Source organism: Aplysia californica, unplaced genomic scaffold (assembly GCF_000002075.1).
Source record: "Aplysia californica isolate F4 #8 unplaced genomic scaffold, AplCal3.0 scaffold00784, whole genome shotgun sequence".
Lineage (NCBI taxonomy): Eukaryota > Metazoa > Mollusca > Gastropoda > Aplysiida > Aplysiidae > Aplysia > Aplysia californica.
Window position 1 is genome coordinate 343,241 of NW_004798054.1, and position 9,796 is coordinate 353,036.

The 9,796-nt window shown below is 38.9% G+C and overlaps 1 protein-coding gene across 2 annotated transcripts in view; it reads left to right on the forward strand.

Annotated features, from left to right (window-relative positions):
• Positions 1-2,800, forward strand: part of LOC101847532 — a 15,893-nt gene extending 13,093 nt beyond the window's left edge. For both annotated transcript variants that reach the window (XM_005109504.3, XM_005109505.3), the window contains exon 4: positions 882-2,800. In XM_005109504.3, the coding sequence (XP_005109561.1) occupies positions 882-1,420 (539 nt within the window). In that variant the 3' untranslated portion in view covers positions 1,421-2,800. The remainder of the gene's footprint in view (positions 1-881) is intronic.
• The last annotated feature ends 6,996 nt before the right edge of the window (positions 2,801-9,796 follow it).

The following is a 9,796-nucleotide window of genomic DNA, read 5'->3' on the forward strand; positions in this document are numbered from 1 at the left end:
GGGGTTCAGCTTAGATCTATAAATATAAAAAAAAGATTAAAAAGTTGACATATTTTCCTCAAAACCACACTTTAATATACGACTAAAAAACACTATTCAAGAGATGGAGTGAGTACTTTTCGAGACTCATGTGGAGATGTTTAGACAGCCGTGCGATGAATTCTACATGCTTACCCTGAAATCTCAGGTCAGGATGGTGTCGCTGTCTATAAATGAGCAATTTGCAGGCAAGGCTGCTATAAATAATTTATTTTAGCAATCCTGTGTTTGCATCCTTAGTTTTTTTAGTTTTAGTAGAGGTTTTACGGCACTCGCAACTGCATAAGGTCATATGTGTTTGCATCCAAAGAACAGTTTATGAAGTTGATTTTGATAGTTTAGTGGGCATAGATAAATTTATAAATAAGCTAGAATTTTTCAACGTGGACAAACGAGAGTGAGCGAGCTATAGCATGGGTTTACACCGCTTCATAACCTAAAATGCTCAGCTGTTGTAGGATGTGGATCCATTTATTTTTGTGACAATATAAATTCTAGAACATAAAAGAGATATAAAGGTGTTGACTTGTTACGGTTTTTTAAAAAGTGTAGCTGTTTGCCATGTGTGTAAAGAAAAGGCAGAGGCAAACATAGAGAGAGAGATAGAAAGAAAGAGATAGAGATAGAAAGAAAGAGAGAGAGAGACAGACAGAGAGAGAGAGAGAGAGACAGACAGAGAGAGAGAGAGAGAGAGAGAGACAGAGAGAGACAGAGAGAGAGAAAGGTAATAAGCTTAAGAAGTTAAGATATCTAATGTTTAAAAAAAACCCACTTACTTGCCCTTATGAAGAATTCAGTTTTGAAGGTATATTTTGAAGTGTCTTGTTTTTTGTCTATTTCAGAAGAATTGGTGAAAAAGAAATGGAAAAACGTGAAAGATCAGTACATCAAGGCACTCAAGAGACGGAAAGGGAGGCAAAACTCCAAGGGGAAGTCAAAGAAGAACTATATCTATCATGCTCAGTTGTCTTTCCTGAAAAGGAATATGGAAGTGGATGCAGGAGAAGAATCTGAGTCCAGCATTAAAGTTGAAGCGAATGAATCCCCTGAGGAACAAGAGGAAGGTAATGGTGAAACTCAGGAAAGCCCATCCGACAATGAAACTATTCCAGTCAGTGTTTTTGTGTCTGATCCAGTCACTTCTGTTGTGTCCAATCCAGTTACTGTTCTTGATGAGCCAAGTCGGAAGAGGAGGAAAGACAACAACTATGAGATAGAGATTGTGGATCACTTGTCGCCCAGAGAGGATCGCCATCTATTCTTTTTCAAGGGGCTTCTTCCTTCCCTCCTGGAGTTTTCTGATGACGAGACTCTTAAGTTCCAGTCTTCTGTTATAAATGTGATCCAGGGCATAAAGAGAGCACGCTTATTACCACAATAGATTTGACTGTAGGTACGCGATTCTTTTTTAATCAGATCGTCTGTCTGTCCTGGATACCTATCTCCCAAATCAATCCACCGTCTGCCCCCCCCCCCCCAAAAAAAAATAATTTGAAAATTAAAAAAAAAAAAAAAAAAAGCCCCAAGGTGCTGTATGAGATTCCCACATTCTGTTTCAGTTACAGTATAACACGGATAGCTCGAATTTGTCGGAACCAGCCTCGGTAGTTTGAGGGATCCATAGTTCGAGGGATACGTGAAAAGTGTTATAATGGCATCCGCTGTTTCAGAGAATCAAGGGAAGCAACAAAGATTGGGTTGGAATAGAGATTTTTCTTTTTTCGGCCATTGTCCTTGATTAGATAGGTTATACATGTGCCTGTTAACTTGAATTTGAAATTCTGAGACAATTTAAAGTTGTCAGATTGAGAATGAGAAACATGATGAGCAACGCTTTCGAGTTCGATCGGGAATAAGCCTTCCGGTACATACACCAAGACAGTTTAATTGCGCACGTCACTGTGAGCAGTCTTTAGTCTGCATCAATCGAATGGTGCCTTTTAAAATTTTTCAAAACACAAACAGTTTGACAAGATGCTATCGCAAGAGTAATCAACGACACTATGACGAAACAATTCCACCCTACCCCGCCTCTTCCACCAAGTGTGCATTCTTTTGCAAAGAGGGGTGACTGGGCCGATCGTGTGATACACAGCGCCTCCTCTCACCCACTCCACACAAGCCTAGCTAGCTAGGCCTAGGACCTAGGCATGTGCAGAGAGCACTCATGTCGAGCTGTGGGCTAAAAATAGCACATCCTGCTGGTTCTGTGGAAGGGGGGGGGGGGAGAGGTAGTATGTTACCGACCTTGGCTTTTCCCGTTTTTTAAATGATTATTTTCATATATTATTATTATTATTACTATTATTTTGTCTCAAGTGCCCCTTAAAGGACATTGACTTTAAACCTCGGGTGCGCAATTATTTCGACTATTCCGTGTTTGTGTTTAAGCTTCGCGTAGTTTACTTACAAAGATAAAGAAGAAGAAATATGGGGCTGTAAGCACAGTTCAATGGATGAGTGATTTCGAGTAATCCGTATTTAAGCTATCTAGGTTATACTGTATACTTTAATTAACCCTGATACTATCCTTTGTAGAGGGATGTTTGTGCTTGGAGTGAATAGCAAGAACCAACACACATTGCAGTATTGCTTAAAAGAAATTATCTCATAATAGTTAATTTGAGTACATATGTAAAGAGATGTTATGCCACCCTCCTCATAGTTTTTAAAAAGACAGGGTGACAATTGGATTGCAATATTAGTCGCAAACAATATTGTCCTTTAGAACTTTTGAGAATTTTATTTAAGGCGTCCAAATAATTCTTATGCTACCTGGAGTACTGTTTCAGTACCCAGTATCCTTTTTGTGGAGAGTGAATGCTACATGACTGGAGTCTGTGGTGTAGTGGCTTGGGGTTTTGTCGTTGCTCACCAATAACTAAGTATTATTTACAGATGGGGAGAAGTTTTAACAAGTATCTCCTTTTTTCTGCTGCAACTTAATGAATCCCTCTCAGCCTGATTGAGCCTGACTGGTAGGGTCAAAGCAATGCACATCCAACATTATCTAAATCTCGTCAATGTAAAACACTTACCTTGAATGAAAAAATGAATATTACACTTTTGAAATGACTGCTGTTGGAAGTTGAGGATTTAACTCTGACATTAACATACAATTAAGGAGTTTATCATTGCCTTTTTTCCTTTGGAACCTCTAGACATATGAAGACATATGGTTCGTGAGTGCTTCCACGTTGCCATAGGGCTTGCTTTAAAGTCTGAGGGGCACTGGCTTTGTCCAATGTGTCTCTCTGGGTCTGTCTTGTCATGAGTGCTCCTTATGCTCCTTATATTGTCATTGGAGGAGGAGAGGAGAGTGGGTGGTTGGCGGGTGCTCTGGTGTGGTTTGTTTCTTCTTTCTTATGAAACATCTATCGTCATTATCTCCCCTTCTTCTTTTCTATGTTTGCTACTCTCTTGTAACACCTCTAATCTTCTGGTGCTCATATAACCTTATGCAGTTGCGAGTGCCATAAAACCTCTACAAAAAAAAGGGGGGGAGGGGGGGGGGGAGCATGTCGCATGAGTACTATGACTGGCCAGTCTTAAGTGTAGAACAGAGAATGGTTTTGTTTTTCCCTTTCTACCAATATTGCAAAAAAGAGCAGTGATCCTTTTGTAACAGTCCCCTCTTTTTTTCTTAAAAAAAAATATTGGTTGTTTTTTATGGTCACCATCAGCACGATTTAGATTATTTAGAAGGCAGGCTTTGACCGTGCCTGTCAGGGCCAACCTTTGCTGAGAGGGATATGAGTAGCAAAATAATAACGATGATGTCACTTCAAAAACCGAAGCCACTCTATGGGCTTCCTAATGAAACAGGATTTACATTAAAGTAGTGCTCATCTAGTCCACATATGGCCTCTGCTGCAGACAGACCCCCACATGGGAATTGAACACAGTTCTTCTTTGTGCGATAGCAAAATGCTTAACTGCTACTCTGGAGTCTGTTCACCTTTCCAGCAATTACATTTTGTTTGATCTGATTGTCTACCCATCACAAAGTGTTTTGGGGAATGAAGTTGTAGATCTACACTTTCTGTCACTTTTGAATTCATTGAAATACTACTTAGGTGCTCATAGTAATATACTCTGTTTGAAGGGGGTCGGTAAAGAATATGTATTTTTATTACCTGTAATTGTGTTTCGCAAATTTTTATCTTGTCAGAGTCTTTCATGTAAAGTATAGTTGTAGTTTTACTGCCAGCTTTGTTTTTATTGTTTGCGTGTCTTATGTGTCTTGACTTTATCAGAATTTTATCATTTATTGAAATGCAAATTTTCGATTCAATTAATACTAGTTTTGTTTTCTACTTTATTTTTACAACCTATTACTGTTTTTAAAATCTGGGTTGAATATCAATGACATGTTGCTGAGATGCTCAGGGATTTGTGTCTCATATGGAAGACGTAAATTTTAGCGTAAAATGCCATCCCCTTTCCCCCAGCCTGCACTCCAGTTTCTTTCTTTCAGTTGATATGTAAGTCTTGCGACAATTTCATATCTCATATTATTCATCTGTTTTTTTATATGTTCCAGTTACCTTTGTTGCTTCATTTGACTTATCAGACTGGAGTTCTGCTCTGGTATGAGGGTTGATTTTATTCATCCACATAAAGTACATTTTCCTGTTTTGGACAAAAATTTGTTTGACTGTGCCCTGTGAGTGGTAAAACTGTCAGAAGCTGATCATTGGCCTCCTGTTCAGAATTTATCCCCAAATTTTAATATTTCTTTTATTGCAGTTTCTTTATCTGAGGTTGCCTGTGCCTATGGCATATTGTTCTAAAATTCCAATTCTAAATTTGGGGGGTGGGGGGGAGATGCATAATGTGGATACATTTTTTTTCAGAAAACAGTTTTTCCTCTCTCCTGAAAAATGTTACTTTTTTGGCGTAGAAGATTTGAATAGCTTGCCGACATGATGTTGGATAAGACTTTGAACACATGAGAAAGTCAAGGATCTTCAGAACTACATATTGCCGCTCAGTACTAAATATAAAGGGATCATATGTCAATCTTTCAGATTTGCGCTTAATGCACATAGTTTGCTGGATTGGGGTAATAGGGTAAGAACACATTTGCTGAATTTGGGTAATATAAATAAGGTAAAGGTTAGGATTAACCAAACCTGCCTGAACACTAAACCTGACCCTTACCCTTTCCTTAGTTACTGAATCCAGGAAATGTGAATGAAACATACAAATCGGGAGGGTTGACAGGTTCAGTACTTGCGTCTGCACAGTGCATAATAATATAATGATTTGGGTCGTTAGCTTACACACACAGAAGTCGTTAGCCTGGTTCAAATCTTTGATGGGGCTTTCCTGAACCTGGTTTGTTGTGTTATTGGAAGTTTTCTGAAAAAAGGGGTAACATCCATACATTGCCATACTAGTATTGGATTCCCATTTGTTGAAATCTCTTTGATCAAGCATCTCTGTCTGGGCAGAATCAAAGTAGCCCACCCCTACCCCCTAAATAATCTAAATTAGAATATTTGCTTTCTGTTAAATCACAGTTTTTTCATGATTCAGGATTTACGATCCCTTTCTCAAAAACATCGATGTTCTATGGAATGGAAAAAGCACACTGTTAGTGTTACTATGTTTTTAAACTCCCTCTTTCCTTTGTCCTGTGAGCAATGATACATTTGCTTAGCTTGTTCGTGGAAATGTATTTTTGGAAATATGCCTTATGACTGATATTACATATATATATATATATATATATATATATATATATATATATACTGTTTTAAATAGATTGTTTAAAATAAATGGCTTGTATTGAACTGTAGCTAACTATTGAAAGTGTTCTTTAATTTTTTTCCTCCAGTATATTTCATACTCTTTTGACCCTCTAGTTGTCAGACTGATTTATGTCTGTCTGTCTGTCTGTCTGTCTGTCTGTCTGTCTGTCTGTCTGTCTGTCTGTCTGTCTGTCTGTCTGTCTGTCTGTCTATCTCTCTCTCTCTGTCTCTGCATATATATTTATAATATATATATATATATATTTGCTGGGTAAACTTCTCAGACCACTCACCATGTTATGCATCACTCTGTCAAACATGTTTGTGTGTGTGTGACCCCTTTGATGAATCTGGCCCGAATGTCCGAATAGATCTTCTTCATTAATTAATTAATTGATTCCATTTATTGATTTAATCATTTGAAAATATTTTTTCTCTCTTCTTTTTTTCCTTTTTTTTCTTTCTTTTCATCATAATATTTATTATCTTTTCTCTTTTCTCAGTCCCATCTGAGATGGGGGTTAAATGTGGGCAAGGTTCGGTCTCTTAAACTTAAATAACCTTACAGTGTTAAAGGAAGCGTAATACATGAAGTTGGACAAAAAGCCAACCCCACAAAACAACCTGCCCCCTCCAAAAAAAATAACATAAAAAAAAAATTCCAACATTCTTACAAAATGTTTGGAAACAGGGTTTCTTCCTAAGAAGTCAAGAACATTTGACACAAGAGTGAATGAGGGTGATTTGAGGGTGCCACTGATAGGTAGGCCTGTAATTCTGTTCTTTTACTCTGTTGTTTCTGTCCTCCTGTTTTTCTTTTATTCTGCACTAAATGGACATTGTTGTGTCAGTGAGTGTATAATGTGTCTTCATTCGTGCCGATATGGCAAATCCTGTGCTTCCACATTATTATAGCCCCCCCCCCCCCCCCCCCCCCCCCCCAGCCTCATGCGCGTATAATTGGTCGCTTTTAAGGACAAACGGGCTAACCCAGATTTCGGGGAGTTTTCAGAAATCTTGACATACACCAAAAGTGGGCACTACCCTACCTATAGGAGAAGTTTGGTTTCGTTGGTGTGTATATTTGTTTGGTTATAGAGAAGACTTTCCTTGTCTTTTAAAGAAACTGAACAAGAGGTAAAAGCTTTTACCTTCGATTTTCTCAAAACAGCATTTTTTCGGGATAGCCCCCTTGTGCTTAAAAGCGACCAATTATTTTCAGCAGCGCTTGTACGAGTACCTCTCACCGTCTCAAGAGCGTATATTCTGTTTCTGGGGTACCAAATTTGCACATTCTTCAAAATTAACGCACCTAATTAAACTTTAGTTTTCACAATGTTTGTTCATTTACCCTTAAACATTGTTATATATGTTATTATCTACACCTCAATACAAAAATGCTACATATTTCTTTTTAGAATGCATGCCTCTTTTTCTGAAATACTGCTTTATTGGCTGGAACTGGGGTTAGGGAGTGCACAAAAATGGCTGGGGCTGAAAGGGATAGATAGTATAGTATAGATATGTTAATGCCTCCTTTCAACATTGTAAGGTCATTTAATATTAAGAGGCGGGACCTCAAAATTCAAAATCATTTTCCGATCGGAAAGAGTCACTGCACTGCTATTGCTACTGGCTGCCGGTGGTGTTTGAATTGCTTTAGTTTTAGTTAATTTATGTGTGACGTGGGTGGTATGTCAATTGTGTGGAGGAAGTGGACGTTATTAGTGATTAATTAATTATGGCTCTGTGGCTTGTTGGCTTCTTCAATGTTCAACCCCGCCCTCTCACTGCCTTGTTTCTGTTTTCACTATTCGCATCCATGTCCCGCTCTCTCTTACTTTTTTTTTGGTGGTCCAATTGAGAACACCAACTCTCTCTCTGTCTCTCTCTCTCTCTGTCTCTCTCTCTCTCTCTCTCTGTCTCTCTCTCTCTCTCTCTCTCTCTCTCTCTCTCTCTCTCTCTCCCTCCCTCTCCCTCTACAATGGCTTCACTTTTATGGCTTAGACTTAGATTACCCATTGCCAATGCATATCAGTTATTGCTTCTTTCCTTTCCAATGCTATTTTATTTCTTCATCGTTATTTTCTTTTTCTTCTGGAGTCTAGTATCTTAGTCTCACAGAGGTTGTCTAGACATTATTATATTAGAGGTGCACAGGATGAACAGGTAATAGTAATAATACTTGCATTTATTACATGGCGTCATGGCACATTTTATGCTTAACAGAGTCTAACACCTTGCTTTCAACTGTTCGTAAGTGAAACGTTGCCTTAGTTGGGAAAAAAGTGCGCACTGGTAACTTTCCACTCAAGCATTAATTTATTCTCGTAACTGTCATCTCCCAACGGCGAGATAGTGTAACCGATATGTCAGGCAAAGGTCACGACGCTCTGTCACTGAAACAGCCCATATACTATACGATCAAACTTGCTTGACACACATGCTTGACTCAAGCCTATTTGATACACATTTGATCGTTTATGTGTAAGTTGATGGCTAAAACTGCTTGATGGATCTGATTTTTGTTGATATTTTTCTTCAAGCCGTCACACAAGTTGGATCGTGAGTGGGGTTTATCAAATTGGTTTGTCCAACACTATTTTTTCACAAGCTGTCGGCGACGACACATCTCGCATTTTTCTTCAATTTCAACTGTTATGAACTACTATCTGAGATCACATTTATTTCCTACAACACCATGGCGCCATCAAAAGAGGATAAAAAATTATGCTGGAGTTTATTAAATGTAATGAAAAAAAAAAAGAAAATCATTTGGCTCTGTACATCGCAACTCATATAATAATTCAGAATGGTCAAACTTTTGGCGCTGCAACAACCACTTTTTGGCCCACTTTCCTTTTTTCTGTTTTGTTTTTCTTTGCAAGGCTAAAGCAAGAGCTAACGTTGTTGGTCCACCCATTACGAAGTCTTGGCACAAACTTATGTTTGACAAACAAGTTTGACCGTGCATAGGCAAACGTTAAGCTGTCAAATAAGCATGTGTGTCAAGCAAGTTTGATCGTGTATGAGCCGCTTGACTGAACTTCTGTCAACACCAAAGTGCATCCAAGTCTCATTCTCCCTCCCCTGCACATACGTAATGACACATCACAAAATGAGTACACAATCAATTTAGGCCTACTGTAGTTTACGTAGGTGCAATTGGCAATCAATGTTGGCTGCTGTTTTGCTCCATTTGGTGTTTTTTTCTGCTGTCTTGTCCGGTTAGTTAAGGGTTTTGTCAATACTTGAAGTTGGACCACTGTTATAGCAGAGCCTGCTTCCCCGAATAGCTGTTATACACGAACTTTTTTTATATTTTTACTACACATAAGAGAGCGGACTCGGGGATTTTAAACCTGCCAGCCGAGATCCTATAATAACCAAGACTGTGGGGACCATTGTAAATTTTGCCGATGAGGATGTACAAATCACACACACACAAACAACACACACACTCACTCACTCACTCACTCTCTCTCTCTCTCTCTCTCACTCTCTCGCCCCCCTCTCACTCTTTCTCTATCTATCTATCTATCTATCTATCTATCTATCTATCTATCTATCTATCTATCTATCACACACGCTCACTCACATACTAACGTTAGCACACACACTACACTGACCTACATGCTTCCGGACGTCCTCACTCGAGAGTTCGAGTTACGCTTGAGCTTACTGGATAGTTCGTACAAGGAGGGTTCAAAAAGTCTTCGTTCTAAATATGAAGGAATAGAAATAGAGCTATGTAACTTGGCACACATACTTTTATTTATTTTCATAGTCACCATGCAGAGTAGCACTTTTCTGTCTCCTCTCTTTGACCTTCAAAAGGCTTTGAGTTAATATGGACTGCGTAGAATGCTCTCGCGCATATTCGCCTGGCTGGATGTGGCCCGCGGGGCTTGAGTTTGACACCTGTGCTTTAGAGTAGACCGTCGTCTTTGGCAGTCAAATACACACACACACACACACACACACACACACACACACACACA